The sequence below is a fragment of the Stegostoma tigrinum genome, chromosome 1, assembly GCF_030684315.1.
Source record: "Stegostoma tigrinum isolate sSteTig4 chromosome 1, sSteTig4.hap1, whole genome shotgun sequence".
Taxonomy (NCBI): domain Eukaryota; kingdom Metazoa; phylum Chordata; class Chondrichthyes; order Orectolobiformes; family Stegostomatidae; genus Stegostoma; species Stegostoma tigrinum.
Genome location: NC_081354.1, coordinates 1,450,440 through 1,471,192, shown reverse-complemented (window position 1 = coordinate 1,471,192; position 20,753 = coordinate 1,450,440). Strand labels below are relative to the sequence as shown.

At 41.6% G+C, this 20,753-nt stretch overlaps 1 protein-coding gene across 2 annotated transcripts; it reads left to right on the top strand.

Annotated features, from left to right (window-relative positions):
• Nucleotides 1–4,919: 4,919 nt before the first annotated feature.
• On the top strand, nt 4,920–19,582 carry cisd2 (CDGSH iron sulfur domain 2). 2 transcript variants are annotated; one of them, XM_048530169.2, is made up of 3 exons: nt 4,920–5,105; nt 14,366–14,580; nt 18,405–19,582. In XM_048530169.2, exons 1-3 carry the CDS (start codon nt 5,003–5,005, stop codon nt 18,492–18,494), a joined length of 408 nt encoding a protein of 135 aa, XP_048386126.1. In that variant the 5' UTR covers nt 4,920–5,002; the 3' UTR covers nt 18,495–19,582. The 2 variants fall into 2 exon arrangements, with proteins under 2 accessions (XP_048386126.1, XP_048394508.1); XM_048538551.2 differs by having other exon boundaries at nt 14,366–14,620; nt 18,405–18,519.
• Nucleotides 19,583–20,753: the final 1,171 nt, after the last annotated feature.

Here is a 20,753-nt window from a genome sequence, read left to right as displayed (position 1 = left end):
TTTTAATTATTCAATTCAGATCTCAGAATGCTGAACAGAATCAAATCTCTCTCAATTTTCTCTTCTCAAATTAAAACAGCCCCAGTTTCTCCAAACAGATCAGTTATGATCTTATTGCATGGCAGGGAAGGCCTACTCTGCTACAAATTTGCATTTTTACATAAGAAAGTTAAGGAAATGAAAATGTTAATCTGTAATATTATAAAAAATAAAATTTAAAATATGGGTCAAATTGAAATAACAAGGTGTGAAGGAAGAACAGTCCAGACCCGAAATGTCAGCTTTCCTGTTCCTCTGATGCTGCCTGACCTGCTGCATTCCTCCAGCTCCACACCTTGTTATCTCAGAATCTGCAGCTCCTACTAACCCTGGGTCAAATTGAAACCTGTGTCCAATAAATTTAATGTGATATGAGTAAGTACTTCTTCGTACCATGAGTAAGGTGTACAAGGTAATAAGGCATGGATAGAGTCAATAGGCAGACACTTTTCCCCAGGGCAGGATTGACTGCCACAAGGGGTCATAGTTTTAAGGTGTTAGGAAGAAGGAGTAGGGGAGACGTCAGAGGGAGGTTCTTCGCCCAGAGAATTGTGAGCGCATGGAATAGTTTACCAGTGGTAGTCGTGGAAGTGGAGTCATTAGTGACATTTAAGCGACTGCTGGACATGCACATGGGCACTGAGGGGAATGTAGGTTAGGTTATTTTATTTTTGGATTAGGATTATTCCACGGCACAACATCGTGGGCTGAAGGGCCTGTACTGTGCTGTACTTTTCTATGTTCTAATAAACACTTGATTCAAATTCACTTTCAGATCAAGTGAAAGATGTGGGGACAATGGAATTATTTGAGACACAAGTAAATGCTGAAATTGGGGGGTTGTAGGAACTTTCACAATGAACAAGATAAGATGGACTGAATAATATGTGTCTTGTGATCACAAATCAAGATTGTTTGATAAAAATAAGTAGAGACAAATTTTCAACAAACATTATCTTTCTCATTGTCCAAAGTGCCATCTCTGTGGCCAGTTACATCATAAAATCGCACTACAGCTCAAAACTACATAGTCTCAATCTCCTGTCATCTTCCTACATTCAGCTACAGTTATCTCTGTCTTTATGGCTTTTACTTCTCTTTTATTTACATGTGGGATACAGATGTCTCTGACAAAGACAACATTTACTACCTACTCCTAGTTGCCCTCAGGAGGATGATGGTGAGCTGCCTTTTTGAACTACTGCAGTCCAGTTGGTGTAGGTAGACCCACAGTGTTGTCAAAAAGAGAATTCCAGGATTTTGCCCCAGCAACACCGAAGGAACAGAGATATATTTTCAGCCAGGATGTTGAATGACTTGTGGTGGCATTCCCACAATACTGTTGCCCTTGTCCTTTTGTCATAAAATCATCAGAAATAGGAAGGGCAGGAGCAGGCTATTCATCCTCTCACTAAAATCTCGTTTAATCTGATATGGTCCTCACACTGATTTGCTGCCTGCCTCCCATAGATTGAAAGCTTGTCTCCACTTTTCTCCGAGGAACAGAATTCTAAGACTTATGATCTTTGAAGAGAAAAAATCCTCCCATTTCTGCCTTGAAGGGGCAATCCATTAAAACTATTTTTATAATCAACCTGCTCAGAGATGTTATTACACACCTCTCAAACACATAAAATTAATCTCTGGACTCCAGTTCTAGAACACGAAAAGAAATATTCTGTCAACATCTACCCTGTCAAGTCCTTCAGAATTTTACATTTCAATGAACTGACCTCACATTCTTATAAACTCCTGGGCTAGGCCCAATCTGTTCAATATTTCCACTTAAGAAAACTCTTCCTCAGAATTAATTTAGTGAACATCTTTGGACTGCCACCAACACAAGAAAAAAATCCCTCTTTAAATAAGAAGACTGCTGTTTAATGCTTAGGCCTCCTGGTTTTTGTCGGAACTCTGTGCATGGTTGTATTGAGTCTTCATATCCTTTATACTCCAATTCCTTTAAATAAGGGCCAAATTCACAACCTTCCTAATCATATGCTATATCTATACACTAACGCTTGTGAATCAGGTTTGAGGACATCGGATCACTCTGTACTTGTGTAGTTTTTTTTGGTCCACAATCTAAAAATAAAGAATGTACTGCTTTAAACCAAGGACACTGTGCAACCGAGGAGACAACTATTTCTGAAGGGTCCAGACCCGAAACGTCAGTCTTCCTGCTCCTCTGATGCTGCCTGGCCTGCTGTGTTCATCCAGCTCTACACCTTGTTATCTCGGATTCTCCAGCATCGGCAGTTCCTACTTCCTCAGACTGTACAAGAGATGGCTGCAGTTTTTAAAATTATGTTTACTGGAGGTCATCATGAGTTGTACACAGTGTTGCCTTATTCCCGGAACAGTGACATCAAAAGTAGATGGAACAGAGCTGACAGGTTCTGAACCAACAAGACAACTGCAGGACAACAATCACATTTTGATTGGCTCCTGACGAGATGGCCACAGCTTGTGTTAAGTCAGTGTAATACAAACATCTAATTTGCATCCAAAATCTCTGTCTGTCTTTCTTTCAGTCCTGTAAAGACATACCAAAAAGTCTCCAGTTATAGCTTGCTTTCTCTCACCTGTCTCTGCTGGAGGAAAAATGAAAAGGCTGAGGAGATACTGAAAGGACAAATTCTCAAACAGTGAAAGAAAGATTGAACAATGGCATTCAAGTAACCTTATATCAACATCAAAAAATCATAAGGAAGAGAAAAAGAATGATCTCCACTTTGCTATCTTTGTCTAATTGTTTTCTGGTCCAGCCCTGACAGCCCTTTGCAGTAAAGGATTCCATAGATTCACTACCCTCTGAGAGAGAAGAATCTTCATCTCTGTCTTAAATGGGTGACCCCATATTTGGAGATCATGCCTCTGGTCCTAGATTCTCCCCAACGGAAAACCACCTCTTCATATCTAATCTGTCAAGTACCCTAAGAATTGAATATGTTTCAATAAGGTCTCCTAGAAACGTAGAAAACAAAGGCAGCAGTTTTTTGTTTAAGAGGTTCTGAAGAAGGATCACCGGATCAGAAACATTAACTCTGATTTCTCTCACAGATGCTGCCAGACCTAAAGGTTTTCCAGCAACTTACATTTTGTTGATGACAGGGGTTGGGATAAGGATATGAAAGAAGGTGCTCAGGCCCTAAAATTCTTGAACTTGATATTGAGTCCTGAAGGCTGCAGAGATCCCAAACAGAAAATGGGGTGTTGTTTTCCCAGCTTGTGCTGTTTCACTGGATCACTACAGCAAGCCTCAGATAGAGATATTGGTCAGGGAATATGGGGAGATGTTGAAGTGGCAGGCAACAGGAAGCTCAGGGTCAGTTTTGTAGACAGAACGTAGGTGTTCTGCAAAGCAGTCACAGTGTCTGCACTTTGCTTCCCCATAGTAGAGGAGCAGGTAGAGTAGACAAGATTGAGTTAAGTGCAAGTAAAGCATCCCCACAGCCCCTTGGCTTCTTCCCGCTGCAATCGCAGATGGTGCAACACCTGCCAGTTTACTTCCTCTCTTCTCACTATCCAAGACCGCAAACACACATTCATGCTGAAAAGATATCCTAAATTAATCTAGTCCCATTTGCCAGTATTTGGCCCATATCTCTCTCAACCCTACCTATTCAGTTACCCATCCGGACACCCTTTATCTGCATTTCACTCAATCTGGTCTCCTCTGCATTGGGGAAGCAAAGCGCAGGCTCAGTGACTGCTTTGCAGAACACCTATATTCTGTCTACAAAAAAAGACCCTAAGCTTCCAAGGGGGCAGCATGGTGGCTCAGTGGTTAGCCGTGCAGCCTTACAGCACCAGGGACCCTGGTTCAATTACAGCCTTGGGCGACTGTCTGTGTGGAGTTTGCACATTCTCCCCGTGTCCGCATGGGTTCCTTCTGGGTGCTCTGGTTTCGGCCATGCTAAATTGCCCATAGTGTTCAGGGGTGTGTGGGCTATGGGGGATGGGTCTGGGTGGGATGCTTCAAGGGGCAGTGTGGGCTCGTTGGACCGAAGGGCCTGTTTCCACACTGTAGAGAATCTAAACTAATCCAGTTGCCTGCCACTTCAACATACCACCTTGTTCCTTGACCAACATCTCTATTTGGGAGCTGCATTGGGTAGGTGGGGGTGGAGGGAAGACAACGGGGCATTTAGGCAGTGCAAAAAAAAGACACTGAGCTTCCAGTTGCCCACCACTTCAACATACCACCTTGTTCCTTGGTCAACATCTGTGTTTGAGAGCTACACTGGGGGCGGGGGGTGGGGAAGGCAATGGGGCATTTAGGCAGTGCAAAAAAAAAAGACCCTGAGCTTCCAGTTGTCTCCTCCTGAGATGCTGCTTGGCCTGCTGTGTTCATCCAGCTACACACTTTGTTATCTTGGATTCCCCAGCATCTGCAGTTCCCATTATCTCTTCCAGTCTGTCAGTTTAACACACCACTCCGTTCCCTGGCTAACATCTCTGTCTCAGGCTTGCTGCGGTGCTCCAGCAAAGCTCAGCCCAAGGTGGAAGAACAACACCCCATTTTCCACTTGGGGCTCCCTACAGCCCCCGAACTCAATATCGAGTTCAAAGACTTTAGGGCTTAAGCTCCTTCACGTCCTCGCCCCTGACGAAGGGTTTCGGTCCAAACTAATGATTTTCCTGTTACTCGGATGCTAGCAGACCCCGCTGAGCTTTTATCCAGCAATGTGTGTGTTTTTGTTTCTCATTTACAACGTCCGCAGTTCTTCCACTGGTTTGAAAAGATGCTCCTTCCCGCGTTTCCGGTCACTTGAGCATGAGCCAATCAGAAGCGGCCATTTGGCAGTTACGCAGTAGCCAATCAGCGGTGCGGTGACGCCATGGCCCGCGCCCCCTGGGTGCGCGCGCAGGTGACCGGCCGAAGGGGCGGGGCTTGGGGCATCGCGCGCGGATCTCGTTATCCCGGAGTTGCTCGAGCCCGAGCGCCGTCTTCGCCGACATGGTGCTTGACACGCTCGCCAGGATCATCAAAGTGCAGTTACCCGCCTACCTGAAGCGGATTCCTATTCCCGAGACTCTGGGTGGATTCGCCCGGCTGACAGGTCAGGGTTGTGGGGTGAACGAATGTTGGGGGTGGGGGGCCCGGTCACGGGACGGAGCGAGAGAGCGAGCGAGAGAGAGAGAGAGAGAACGAACGAACGAAAGAAAGAAAGAAAGTAAGTGCTCGAGGCCGGGAGCTCTCGAGGGTGGGGGCTCCATGGTCGCGGGAATGGTTTGCGGGTGAAGCCTTATACCGGTTTGGACAGGTAGAGCGAGTCTTCACCTCTTGATACCCCAGTGTCTGTCAGTCATTGTGCTGCAGCCTGATGCTGTGTGTCTGTCTGCGAGGCTGTGGTCTGCTCTTTCTCCAAAATACTGATCAGGATGTACTGTTCACTAAGTACCTGGAAAATCAACATCATCTTGCAACGAGCAAACCACCAAGATCAATGTGAAATTCTGGCAAACGTTAAACTTCCTGATGTGCTGTGCTGATGATGGGATGCATAGATGCCAAAGTTCATCACTGCCCTCACTGTACCAGCTTAACTTTCAGCTGACTGAAGTAGGAATGTTTGAGCAGCAGGATCTCCGACAGGAGCAAGATCATAGTTTGCCACACAGCAGTGATCCATCTGCTCCTAATGCTTCAGAGGCTTAGACATGTACAGTAGATATCCTGAAGATATGTGAAAGTACCAGCAGCAGTGTCTAAGCAGTAACCTCCAAATCTAGTGAAAAGAAAGGTGGTCTTATAGCAGTGATGTTAATCTCTCAAAATGCTGCACACAGTGTTTTGCCTTCCAAGGTTGCCTGTTACAGTAGGAGACTTCTGGTCCTCAAATTTGTTTTTTGAGGACCACCGTTATAACTTGACCTCACATTCCACTGCTTACCTGTCACATGCTGAAGAACAGCCATGTACTCCCAGCCACCCCCAGATGGGAACCGGTCCCAACATTAACCCCTTACAACCTGATGCAGTGCCTGTGTGGCAGGTATCATCAGTTCACACCTTGGTCTGGCTCTCTTCTCTGGCACTTGCTCTTTTGTTTGAGCATCTCACCTTGTTTTAGTCCCTTACCACCTTTCTTCACTGCTTTCCCCCTCAGCTTCTGCACTAAATGACTCCTCATCCTGTGTGATCTGAGCCTCCAACTCATCATGTGGCTTGTTCTCACTTTTTCAATCTTCCAAACATTCTTGAAGAGGTCAGACTTACTCGCCAACTCATAGAGATGTACAGCACAGAAACAGACCATTTGGTCCACTAATCCATGCTGAACAGATATCCTCAATTAACCTAGTGCCATTTGCTGGTATTTGGCCCATTTCTCTCTCAACCCTACCTATTCAGTTACCCATCCAACTGCCTTTAAATGTTGTCATTGTACAAACCTGCACCTCTTCTTCTGGCAGCTCATTTCCATACATGTCACACTGACAGTGGTGCAGTGTTACCCTTCAGATTCCTTTTAAATCTTTCCCCTCTTCCTTAAACCTGTGTTGGCCAGTTTATGGACTCTGCCATCTCTGGGAGAAGACCCTGCCTATTCAGCCTATCAATGCCCCTCAAGGTCCTATAAAGCTCGAAGTTCACCCCTCTGCCTCTAGCATTTCAGGGAAAATATCTCCAGTCTATTCACCTTCTCCCTACAGCTCAAACCCTTCAACCCTGGCAACAGCCTAGTAAATCTTTTCTGAACACTTTTAAATTTTAACTTCTTTCTTATACCAGGGATGCAAAAGTGATCTAACCAATGTCCTGTACAGCTACAACATGGTATCCCAACTCCTATATGCGATGCACTGACCAATTTAAGGCAGGTGTACCAAATGCCACCTTCACAAGCCTGTCTACCTGCGATTCCACTTTCAAGGAACTATATCTCAAGCACTCTTTGTTTAGTAACACTTCCTGAAACTCTAACATTAAGTGTACAGGATCTGCCCTGATTTGCCTTGCCAAAATGCAACATCCCCCATTTACCTAAATTAAACTCCATCTGTCACACCTTGGCCCATGGGTCCATCTGATCAAGGTCCTACTATACTCTGAGATAACTCTCTTCATCCTCCCCTACCCCACCAATTTTGGTTTCATCTGCAAACTTACTAATCATACCTCTTATATTCACATTCAAATCGTTTATGCAAAATGACAAAAAGCAGTGGACCAGCACCAATCCTTGCAGCACCCCTTTGATCATAGGCCTCCAGTCCAAATAGCTGCTAGCCACCACCAGCATCTGTCTCCTACCTTCAAGCCAATTTTGTATTCACATTTTATTCATTTGCATAGTCAAAAACAGAACTTGCTGGGAGTTCAGCAGGCCTGGCAGCATCTGTGAAGAAAAAAATCAGAGTTAACGTTTTGGGTCTGGAGACCCTTCCTCAAAATAGTTCTGAGGAAGGTTCACTGGACCTGAAATGTTAATTCTGATTTCTTTTTTTCTTCTCAGGTGCTGCCAGACTGCTGAGCTTCCAGAAACTTCTGTTTTTATTCATTTTTGGGATGTGGGTATCGCTGTCTGGCTAGCGCTTATTGCCCATCCCTAGTTGCCTTGAGAAGGTGGTGGTGAGCTGCCTCTTGAACCACTGCAGTCCTCCTAAAGTGGGTTGATCCACAGTGCCATTGGAGAGAGAATCCCAGGATTTTGACTCAGCAACAGTGAAGGAACAGCAATATATTTCCAAGTCAGGATGGTGAGTGGCTCAGAGGACAACTTGAAGGTGGAGGTGTTCCCATATATCTGCTGCCCTCGTCCTTCTAGATGGAAGTGATTGTCGGTTTCGCAGGTGCTGTCTGAGGATCTTTGGCAAATTTCTGCAGTGCATCTTATAGATAGTACACACTGCTGCTACTGTGCCTCAGTGGTGGAGGGCATGCATGTTTGTGGATTTGGTGCCATTCAAGCAGGCTTTGTCCTGGATGATGTCAAGCTTCTTGAGTGTTGTCGGGGCTGCACCCATCCAGGCAGGTGGGGAGTATTCGATCTCATTGCGGACTTGTCCCACGTATGGTAGACTGGCTTTGGGGAGTCAGGAGGTGAGTTACTCAGAGCAGTATCCCCTAGTTTCTGATCTGCTCTTGTAGCCACTGTGTTTATGTGCTGAGTCCAGTTGAGGATCTAGTCAGTGACTTAAACCCCTGGATGTTGATAGTGGAGGATTCAGTGATGGTAACACCGTTGAATGTCAACGGGTGGTGGTTACATCGTTTCTTATTGGCGATGGTCATAACCTGGTATTTGTTTGGCAAAAATGTTGCTTGAAAGGCTAGCTCTCCCTGGACTCCATGTGATGTAACCTTGCTAATCAGTCTGCTGTGCGGAACCTTGTCAAGCACTTTACTGGAGGCTATGTAGACAAAGTCCACTGCTCTGCCTTCATCAGTCTCTCATGCAACCTCCTGGTTTGTGCTCAAACAGAATGGAGACAGTCACCCCTCCCCCACCTCCCTTTATCTGCAGCTCTCTCTAGTCCCACATCCAGTCCTGAAGAACCGTAATACCCGAAATATTGACTGCTTCTTTTCTCCGGATGCTGCCTGGCTTGCTGTGTTTTTCCAGCCTCCTGTTTGTCTACCTGGATTCAGCTTCTGCAGTTGTTTTTTTTGTCTTTAACAGATCACATCACTAGACTTCTGGATAGGCAGAGGCAACATCAAGGCATGGGTAGAAACTATGAACAGCTCATATTACTCAACTGTTCAAGCAGCATTGGCAGTGTCTGCATATCAAGCATCGGACTTATGAGCTATTTCGCAACCTGAAGGGGAGCAAGAAATCTTTGATCTTGAGGAACTGTCTAAGAAAGAAAAATAGTTACTTTTCTCATAACCACTGAACCTCTTGAAGCAATGTATAGCTAATAGAATACCATTGAATTATTATCAGTTGTTTTTGAGGAACTGAGTAGGTCTGAACTTTGGGGAGGAGAAAGCAGAAAATACTGGAGTTATGTAGGTCAGGAGTATCTGTGGTGAGAGAAATTGGCGTTTCAGGTTTGCAACAGTGCTTCAGAACCTTTAATCAGGTAGGCTCAATTGTGTTACTGAGCAATTATGCACCCTCCTAAGGAACTAACATTGTGCAGTGGGAGAGTTTGTTAAATAAAGATTTGGCATAAAACTTAGACATCATTTATGTCTGCTTATGAGTGTTGCTGGTCCAGCATTTGTTGCCCGTCCATAATGACCTTTTGAGGTGATGGTGGGTTGATTTCACAAACCATTACAGTGCTGTTAAGGAGGGAGTTCCAGGAATTTGACGCAGCGACACTGAATGAAAAACAATGTATTCCAAGTCAGGAGGGGATCTTGCAAGTGGTGTTCCTTTGTGTCTGCTACCTTTGCCCTTCAGGTGGTAGAGGTTGTAGGTTTGGACAGTGCTATTGAAGGAACCTTGGCAAATTTCTGCAATCATCTGCTACACTTCTGCCAGTGTATCAGTGGTGAAGGGAATTGAACACTTGGATGCGTCGATGCAGGGTCTGCTGCTTCACTGTGATAGGTGATGGGGTTGGCTAGGAGGAAGTGTCTGTTCAGCATGTGGCAGAATGGGTTATACTACTTAGATTACAAAGTGTGAAGCTGGATGAACACAGGCCAAGCAGCATCTCAGGAGCACAAAAGCTGACGTTTCAGACCTAGACCCTTCATCAGAGGTGAAGGGCCTAGGCCCGAAACATCAGCTTTTGTGCTCCTGAGATGCTGCTTGGCCTGCTGTGTTATCCAGCTTCACACTTTGTTATCTTGGATTCCCCAGCATCTGCAGTTCCCATTATCTCTGGGTTATACTACTTTACAAGTAAACAGTGCAACTTGAGCTCAAAACGTAACCAATCTCCTTAAATTAACTGGCTCTAACTGAGAAGATTTGCCAGACAGTTGTGGTGTGGGTAGTTTTAAAAGTAGTCAACAGAGCAGAATTGCCTCAGTAATTAAATATACATTGTGTTAAATATACATTGTATTAATGATTCATTTCAAAGTACTTAGAGTGCCTTAGGATGCCCAGTGGTTGTGAATGGTGCAATTGAAATGCAAGTCTGTCTTATTGCTTCTATTATTAATGGGTACTGCTCTTGAGAACAGAAACAAAAGTTGCTGGAAAAGCACAGCAGGCCTGGCAGTATCTGTGAAGTAAAAAATCAGAGTTGACATTACTGGCACAGTGACCCTTCCTCAGAACTGATGATAGCTGGGAAAACGTCGGCTTATATGCAGAAATTAGGGAGGGGTGGTGGGCTGGGGTGGGGTAGGGAGAAAGTGATAGGATAGAGCCCGAAAGGAGAGAGAGAAGAGCAGTTGGATAGACTGCTCACCAGACCCAAAATATTAACCCTGACTACTTTTTTTCTTTACAGATGCTGCCAGACCTGCTAAGCTTTTCCAGCAACTTCTGGTTTTGTTCCTGGATAGACAAAGGAGTTGATGATTATCTAGCTGGGAGGGTGAATAGTTGTTAATGGGAACTGTTAGTGACTAACAATAAGTAGTGTATGATAGTAATTTTGTGATAACCAAGCCAGGTGTGTGGGTAGTGGGCTAGGACACGGGACAGTTTATGCCCTAAAATTATTGAACTCTATTTTGAGTTCAGAGGCTATATACGGCTGCCTTAAACAGTGAACTTGTGTTCTAGATTCTCCTATCAGGTGGTGTCCTCTTTCCATCCAACTGGTTAGTACTCCTCAATATCTTGTGTATTTCAATCAAGTCAGCTCTTCTAAATTCCACTGCATATGACTTTAATCTGTCCAACCTTTCTTCGTAAGAGATTCTACCTACTCCAGATATGTGCCTCCGCACATTTATATCCTTTCTTAAATAAGGTGACCAATACTGTACGTACTCACATGTATCTCATGTGTCCTGTATAACTGAAGCTTAATCTTCCTATTTTTATATTTAAGGGAAATAAAAGCAAATAATAACATTCCATTTGGTTTCCAATTTACTTGCTGTACTGGCATAAAACTTTTTGTAATTCATAAGTGATGACACTCAGCTACCCACTACATTTGGAACTGTACAATTTCTCATCATTTAAATAATGTTTCTTTTCTTTCCTGCCAAAATGGACAATTTCAAATTTTCCCACTTTATACTCCATTTACCAGATTTTTGTCCCTTAATCACTCACTAAATCTATCTGTGCATTTTTTTGTATGTTCTTCACAATTTACTTGCCTAGCTATTATTGTGTCATGAGCAAATTTGGCAAGCATACTTTGAACCAAGTAACTTATATTAATTATAAATTGTTACAGTATGAGCATCAATCCCGGTAGCACAGTGTTGCATCTTGCCAATCTGAAGCCGCCTCATTATTCCTGGTCCCTAGCCAATCTTCTATCCATTCAAATATTCAACCCAATACATCACGAGTTTTTATTTTCTATAATGACTTTTGATGTGGCATTTTGGGAATTCGAGCAACATCTATCCAAAGCTCATGTTTTTTCCTCAAAGAATGCCAATTGATTTGATTTAACATAGTTTTGTGACAGGGAAATTATGTTGATTGCCAAGTTACCTTGAACTTATGTAAGGACCCTGAAAACTCACTTAATTGTAGCTTCTAACATTTTCTTAATGACAAATGTTAAGCTAACTATTCTTCTTTGTTTTCCCTCCCCTTTGTGAATAAAGGAGTTGTACTTGTTGTCTTTGGTTCCAATGACTTTGTACTAGAATCGAGGAAGTTTTGGAAAATTAGAATCAACACATCAACTACCTCAAGCCAATTCTTTTAAGACTCTAGGATGTGAGCCCATCAGCATCTGGGCATTTGTAAGCCCTCAACCTTAAAACCTTATTCAATATTACTTCTCTGGTGAATGTACTTTTCCTGAGTTCCTCCTTGTTCCACTTCCTGATATATATCTACTTCTGGGATGTTACGTGTATCCTCTGTAGTGAGGAATAGTGGAAAAATACCTGTTTTAAACTCATTTTCTATAGGATCAAAAATTTTTAAAAAGTTAACAAAGTTCACTGGTTTTGCAACTGTATGTTTATTTCAATCTGAGTTTCAAATTTTCCCTCAGTTTTATTCATCATTTTTTTTGTTGTTTTTCTGTCTGTTCAGTTTATTCATTTTTGCACATTTACACACTGTTTCTTTAAGTTTGATACTATATTTAACATTTCCAGTTAACCGTAGATTGTGGGATTTTTATTAACTCTTTCAAATGCATCTACTCTGTACATTCTGAAATAGCCCCTTAAATATCTGCCACTGCATCTGTACGTGTGTCCTTTGACCTAACTTACTCATTCCCTTTAGTCTGCTCCCAAGGTCACTCATCTTTTCCTCAAGCTGAATGCAAAATTCAGTCATGGAAATATAGAAAATAGGAGCAGGAGTAGGCCAATCAGCCTTTCAAGCCTGCTGTGCTATTTATTATGATCACAACTGATCATTCAATTCACTGTCCTGCCCTAGCTTTCTCCCTGTCCCTTTACAAATTTAGCCCTAAGAACTATACCCGTGTTCTGCTTTAAAACATCATGTTTTGGCCTCAACTGCTTTCTGTGGTAGAGAATTCTGCAGGCTCACCACTCATGGTGTAAAAAATTCTCCTCAAGTCAGTTCTGAATGACCTACCTTGTATCCTTCAACTGTGATCCCTGGTTATGGACTCCCCTGCCATCAGGAGCATCCTGCGAGTACCCTGTGTAATCCTGTTGGAATTTTATAAGTTTCTTGAAATTTCCCCCATCCTCCTTTTTAAACTCCAGTGAATAATGTCACAACTCTTCTAGTAACCCAGGAATCGGTCTGATATAAACATTCTGTTTCACTTCCTCCGTAGCCATAACATCCTTCCTCAAATAAGGAAACCAAAACTGTGCATGATATTGCAAGTGTAGTCTCTTAAAGGCTGTGTACAATTGTAGCAAGATGTCCATGCTCCTGTCCTCAAGGCTGACATACCACCTTTATTGTCTGATGCACCTGCATGCTTACTTTCAGTGACTGGTGTACAGCAGCACCTATGTCACCTTGCACTTTTCCCAATCAATTGACATTCTGCGTCCTGTTTTTGCCACCAAAATGGATAGCCTCACATTTATCCAGATTGCACTTCATCTGCTATGCATTTGCCCTCTCATTCAACTTGTCCAAATCACACTAAAGCATCATTGCATCCTCCACACAGTTCACTTTTCCACCCAGCTTTGTGTCATCTGAAAATATGGAGATGTTGTATTCAGCTCCCTCTTCTAAAGAATTAATTTATAGATCCATGTAATACCCGACCAGTCACTGTCTGCCACTCTGGGAGAAGGCTGTTTACTCCTACTCTTTGTTTATTGTCTGCCAACCCGTTCTCTATCCTCTCTGATGAAGGGTCTAGGCCCGAAACGTCAGCTTTTGTGCTCCTGAGATGCTGCTGGACCTGTTGTGTTCATCCAGCTACACACTTTGTTATCTTGGATTCTCCAGCATCTGCAGATCCCATTATCTCTATCCATGTTAAACTATTGTGTGAAAGAAACAGAAATGTCAGCAGCACTTTTAATACATTGTTTTGTCATGAGCCATTTCTATGTTTTTGCTGTTATTTTACTATAATTATGAAATTTACAAAGGAAACAAATTGTTCTACTTTGACATAATGCAGTGTCTCTTTCTTAAGTTTAAAAACATCTTGAGTATTATATTTTCAACACTATTCTAGTTGTAATATTCATTCTTAGCAGTTCAATTGACTAGGCAGTTGGTTTGTAATGCAGAATGATGCCAATAGCACAAGTTGAATTTGCCCACTGGCTGAGGTAGCTGTAAAGGTCTTTTCTTCTCAACCTTTCTCCTCACCTGAGGGATGGAGACCCTCAGTTAAATGACCACCAGTCTTTTTTTTCAAGAGAGCAGCACTGTGGCCCTTTGGGACTGTAGTGACTTTGCTTCATTCTTTGCATTAGCAATGTGAGGCTACAGCTGTCTGGATAGCACCAATGTAAATCAGTCTTCAATGATAAATTAACTTTTATGTCCCTATCTGTGTACTAAGTTTTCATTAAAATCCACCCAATAGTTTTGAGACACATTATTTTCAGGTAAACAAAATAACACTTCCTAAAACATTGCCTTCTCCACTAGATAGATAGAGGTAATCTGCAGAATTTCACTTTTTTTTGCCTTCCTCTCACTTTTCCAAATTAGTGTTCAACTTGCAGCATACTTTTTCAATATCTGGTGCTTTTAATTAAATAAAAATATACTTGGGTACAAATTCATTCATAACTTTCCTGAACTATACTCTTTCAGATTTATTTGCTAATTCATTCTCCTCCTATTGCCCACAGTTGCAGAATGGCTGCGATTACTGCCATTTCTTGGGGTTCTTGCACTGCTCGGCTACCTGGCTGTACGACCTTTCATTCCCCGCAAGAAACAGCAGAAAGACAGCCTGATTAATCTAAAGATCCAGAAAGAAAATCCCAAAGTGGTTAATGAAATCAACATTGAAGATCTACAGTTCACCAAGGCAGCATACTGCAGGTGTTGGCGATCAAAGACGGTAATGATGTTTGGCATTCTGTGTGGCAGCCTAGACACAGGCATGTTTAAAATGATTTTCTGACAATATAGCAAATTAATTGACCTCTTAATCAAAGATTTTTCATTAATTTGAATGTAAAAACAAATAGCATACAATCTAGTAGCCCTTGTCCACCACTGTAAAGAACATATGACTTAAAAGTTAATATAAATAATAACCTTAATTTTTGTAAACATGACATCTCAAGGAGTGAATAATGAGGATGATCTTACCTGCTCAGTTTAAATAGCTAACTGTTTCCACAAAAAAAAAGGCCAGGAGTCCTGATAAGTGAAAGTCACTTAATTTTGCAACAGATTCATTCCAGGATTATTCGCAATTTGTTCATATAAGTTCACTTAGTCTGCTGCTCAATTTTTACCACTTACTATGCTGCAGCATCATAATCAATCAAGAAGTAGGTTGCTGACATTTGACTGAAATAATCAGGTGTGATCTATTTTTTGACTGTCTAAATTCACGCTGATGTTATCTTTCAATCAGGATGCTGGAAGCAGCAAAACCAGAGTCTGTGATTCGGACAAATCTTCTCATCCTTCAGAGTAGCCTATTTTGAAGTTAGTTGAATAGGATTTGTTGATAAATAAAAAAGCCAACAATTTATTTTTCTTTCCCTTCTGAAGATCATAGTTAATCCTGTGTACAATTCCACAAGTGGCAAAAGTGACTATTAAATTTAGGTAATGGGTGTAAGACATAGCTGGACCATGAGGTTTGTCACTTGTAGAATGGCCTGGTGTTCAGCTGCACATTCCAGCATTGGCAAAAGATGCAGTCTTTCAAAAGAGCTGAAATCTTATTTGCTTATTTAAGTGAATGCAAAAGATTGCACTATTTAGCAGGAAATTCTTCACATTGATCTTGTCAACATTTTCTGTTGAGCATCAAGAACAGTTTTTAAGGCAAGGTTGACTTTACAATGTATGGGACCATTGCTACTGATTGGTCTATATATAATTGACTGCAAAATAGTCTTCAAAAAATAATTTGTTCCTTAATTACTTTAGATTCACTACAGTGTGGAAACAAGCCCTTTAGCCCAATAAGTCCACACTGCCCCTTGGAGCATCCCACCCAGACCCATTCCCCCTATAACCCATACACCCCTGAACACTATGGGCAATTTAGCATGGCCAATCCACCTAGCCTGCTCATCTTTGAACGGTGGGAGGAAACCGGAGCACCCGGAAGAAACCCACGCAGACACGGGGAGAATGTGCAAACTCCATACAGACAGTTACCCGAGGCTGGAATCAAACCCGGGTCCCTGGCACTGTGAGGCTGCAGTGCTAACCACTGAGCCACTGTGCCGCCCACTTTAGGAAGCCCTGGAAACAGATTTGTGTTTTTAAATATGTTTTCATTATTCTCATACAAAATGTTTTGGGTTGACAATGGAAAGGCAATGAATATCGTAATGTTTCTTCAACCATGTCAGTTCTTTCACATTATTGCTGTTGGATGTAATTCAAAGGAATCATTAATAGGAAAGCAAAATGTATCAGCTGGTAGAAATTTGAAATAAAAACGGTGCAAGTCAGCTTGCACATGAGACAGAACCAGTTACCATTTCCTATCAGTTACCCTCCTTCAGAAACTTAACAATATCAATAGCTCACTCTTCATCTACACGTGTTTTGTTTCTGTAATGATTAGAAACCAGGTGGACCTTGTTGACTACAAGGACATTGATTCTATTTTTAACCTGGGCCAATTGAAAGCCCTAGCTGACCAATATAAACAGGGGATCTGACTCCGAGCTGGCTGCCACAGCCAATGTACTGTGTGAACTAGTGAATTGAAGGATGACTTGGTGGTGGGACCTGGCCTATGTGCCATTATTTCAGTGGATGGGTCCTGGACTGAACTTTTGTGTATGAGCTGTGGACCAAGCCTCCGTGTGTGTACTGTGCTGAAAAATATATATAATTGGGGGATTTAGAATCGCCTCAGTTCAGGAGACTGACTCCAAGCTGGTTGGCCACAGCCAATACACTGTGCACAAGTAAACATAGGGTAACTTGATGACTGGATACTGGCCTCTGTGCAAATATTTCTGTTTCTTTACTCATTCACATTCCCTTTGGCTTCTATACCTGTAATGAAGCCTGTCATTAAATCTGTCCTGCTTTCTGCCATATCCCACACCTGGCCTTCATCCCTCCTCCACCTTTCACTTGCTCATATTTGTCTTTCTCTCTGTTCTGATGGAATGTCATCAACGTGAAATATTCTGTGTCTGGCTCTTTGTCCACAGATCCTACCTGACTTGCTGACTATTTTGTAGCATTTCCCATTCTCATATCAAACATAATATTTTGGTGTGATCCCAGCTGATAGTAAAATTAGACAAGGCAGACCCCAATGTCAGTGTAAGCTGGCTTGACAGATTGTTAGTTTTTTTTTAGTATTTGAAACAAACTCATTAGAAATGTCAGAGATAACGGGAACTGCAGATGCTGGAGAATCCGACATAACAAAGTGTGGAGCAGGATGAATGCAGCAGGCCAAGCAGCATCTCAGGAGCGCAGAAGCTGACAGAAGGGTCTATGCCGGAAATGTCAGCTTTTGTGCTCCTAAGATGCTGTTTGGCTTGCTGTGTTCATCCAGCTCCACACTTTATCATTAGAGATGTCAGACAGGTTCAACCTTTTTACTGCAATAGCAACTTCACAGGTGCTTGTATCTCAATTAAGTGTCACCCTGCTTCCGTGCTAAGTCCAAATCTCATTTGGCAAAGCTTTACTCAGTCCATCTTTAGCATATTTCTGCATTCACTCTGCTATATGATTTAGTTAATGTCTTTTCTGAGACCCTTAAAAGAACTGCTAATCAAGCTCACTTGCTCTTTAACATGTGCTGTTTTTAAATTGTCTTCAATAGCCTTCTAAAATGGTTTTGTTTGACACCTCAAAAACCTTCTGTCTCTGAAGCTTCTGACTTGCTGACTTTTAAGTTTTTCTGGGTGATTTTTTTTTGTGGAGCCTGCTAAACTAAAAGCACATCTGTCTTTATCTCTCTGAATGAACATGCACTTTGCCTCTTCTTTTGAATGATTTTGACTTTGTTATTGGGATTGTGCTGCTAGGCAACAGCAGCTTTTTTACCCTTCTACCCTTCTTCTAGTGTACTGAACTATGCACCTCGAGGATTTAGCTGTCTTGTTAAAGTACACGTATAAGCAAATTCTAGACATCCCAATGCCATTCACGAGACAAAGTTAAAATGAAATTTAAAATCTTGGATCCACCTTAGCATATTATTATAATTAGAAGTGAATTTTAAATTTAAATCTGTATCTTTCATCCAGTCCAGAACCCAGGCTGCCAAGCAATAACACAGTTATGAACCTTTTTGTCATTGTTAAGGCTGAAAATGAGAGTCCTGTGGTTGGTTGGTTCAGAGCCTTGAGTGAGTGGCAGAAGCAGATCTATGCAATTTCTGCCCTTTCTAAAGCATTTTGAAAGGTAGCAGTGATTTATCAGTCATTCGTTATCAATTAATCACAATCTATCAGCTTGTAGTGATCTGGCCGATATGAAGTTTTTCTCCAGTGATTTAATTTTCAGAAGTTAACACTATTTCTCACTGTTATGGCCCAAGGTGGTAGGAATCTTTCTTTTGCATTTCTGTGATTTAATGTCATCTTAAAACTGGGTTGCCTCTAACATTGGAAATATCATTTTATAATATAAAATGTTTGCTGTAACAGCCAAAACAGATTGTAGGCTTGTACAGTACTCCGTAATCAGTAGCTGACTGGTTTTGTTTTCTTTTTATAGTTCCCGGTTTGTGACGGTTCTCACAACAAACACAATGAATTGACGGGTGATAATGTGGGTCCATTGATCATTAAGAAGAAAGAAGTATAATATTTTTTATTCTTTAATCATGGCATTATTTGTTTTGAGATGTAAAGATCATTTGTAAAGTATAACCATTAACTCAGTAAATGCATCTTTACAGTGAAATTTGTACAGATAAATTGTAAAGCTTTACTTATCACTAACAAATGTCTAATTTTTCAATGTACAGTAAATAAAATTTGGCAATCTACTCTTTACTATCATGATTAAAAAAGTAAGCAATTGTTTAAAATTGGATTTTTCTTTTATTCCTTCATTGAGATGATGGCTTTGAATTTGCAAGTTATTTTGAACCTTTGATTCCTTAGTTTTATATAGAAGACAATGTACGCTGTCTCGAATGCTCTTGTTTATGAATATCTTTTTGTGGAAATGCAAATCATTTTCAGTTGCCAAAACAAATCTAAGCCGTTTGAGTCTGTTAGAGGGGATTCACCAATGTTCAGAATTTTCTTTTACCGAAGAGTTCCCACTTTCTGCATTGGTATTATGAACTCTTTTTTTTTTGCTTTTGCTGATACTCCCATTTTATCTAAACCAAAATCCAAGAATTATTTTCAGTGCGGCAGCAGTACAGCAGGCTTTTTAGTAACCGGCAACTGTGGGACCAGGAACATGCTGGTTGATCAAATATTCAGGATGATCAAGAGGTTTACATAATCAATGTAAAAACACACACGCTAAGTAATAGAAATGGAAAGCAGAGAGTATACACATTGCTGTTATACTTTATTTACACCATAAATCATTTATTAATAATAATAATAATGCAACTTTGTCTTAAATAAAACTTACTGATAGAGAGCTCAGACATTGCAATAATGCAGTAAATTTCTGGTATTTGAGATAAACTCCCCCAGCAAAAATGACCTATCAAGCGCTCTGGTTCATAAGGTGTCAGTCAAAACAAAGTTTGCTGTATTGTATTCTGTATAAAAATTGCACAAAATATTTGTTTTGCAATGTGAAATTTATTGCTGGTGCTTAGTAGCACTTGTCAAGTTGTAAATCCAAACCTCTGTATGCTAAAAGACTCTTTGACTTTCTTGTATAAGCAGTGAGGCAGAACTTGGTAATAAACAGAACTTGTTGCATGGTGGTGAGATTTTTTTTTGGTAAAATCAAATTGATTGATGAACTAGGAGGGCAAACCCTTCTTTTTGTGGAAGTGCAAATCATTTTCAGTTGCCAAAACAAGTGAAGGTGCATTTGCTGAAATCCCTAATACGGAGCAAGCAGTGTGTTTCCCATGCTGTAGTTAAGACCATAAGATATAGAAGCAGAGTTAGACCATTCAGTCCATTGAGTCTGCTCTGCCATTTGATCATGGCTGATATGTTTTTCAACCTCATTCTCCTGCTCCTCCCCATAACCCATAAACCCCTTACTAAGAGAACATATCTGACTCAGTCTTCAATCACTTGACCTCCACAGCCCTCTGTGTAATTGAGTTTCACAAGTGCACCACCCTCTGGCTGAATAAGTGCCCCCTCTTCTCAGTTCTAAAGGGTCATGTCTTCATTCTGAAACTGTGCCCTTGAGTCCTCATCTTTACTACTAGAGGAAACATAGTTTTCATGTCTGTTTTATCCAAGCCTCTAGGTATTCCATAAACTTCCTTGAGATTCTTTTCCCCAGACCCCCACCACCTCCTGTTCTTCTCAAATGGCTTGTCATATGAGGAGCAGTTATCTCCAACATCATTGTCTTAAACCTCCTCCAAGGCAGCATATCATTTCTTTATATATGGGTGCCAAAACTACACTATGGTCTGACCAAAGCCAAATACAGGCTCAGTAGTACATACTGTTCTTGTATTCCAGTCATCTTGATTTGAATGCTAATATTATATTTGCCTTCCTAACTGCCAACTCAACCTGTTAATCTTAAGAGAATCCTGAATTAGGACTCCCAAGTCCATTTGTGCTTTGTATTTCTGAAGCCTTTCCTCATTTTAAAAAATGTTCTGTCTCTTCTTCCTACCAAATTGCATAACCTTACACTTTCCCACATTATATCCCATCTGCCACTTATTTGTCCACTCTCTGAGCCTGTCCAACTCTTTGCGCAGCTTCCCCAACTCAGCCTATCCCTCTAACTATCTTTAAGTCACCTGCAGATTTAGTAAAATGTTCTCAGCGCCGTCATCTGAATTCTTAATGTATAATGTGAATGGTTGGGATCACAACCACTGAGCCCTGCAGAACTCCACTAGTCACTGGCTGCCATCATGAAAAAGACCCCTGTATCTCTCTCTCCTACCAG

Coding starts and splice junctions, on each gene's coding strand:
- cisd2 (XM_048530169.2), top strand. CDS start 5,003: ATGGTGCTTGACACGCTCGCCAGGATCATCAAAGTGCAGTTACCCGCC. Junction 5,106..14,365: donor TGGATTCGCCCGGCTGACAG/GTCAGGGTTGTG, acceptor TATTGCCCACAG/TTGCAGAATGGCTGCGATTA. Junction 14,581..18,404: donor GGTGTTGGCGATCAAAGACG/GTAATGATGTTT, acceptor TTCTTTTTATAG/TTCCCGGTTTGTGACGGTTC.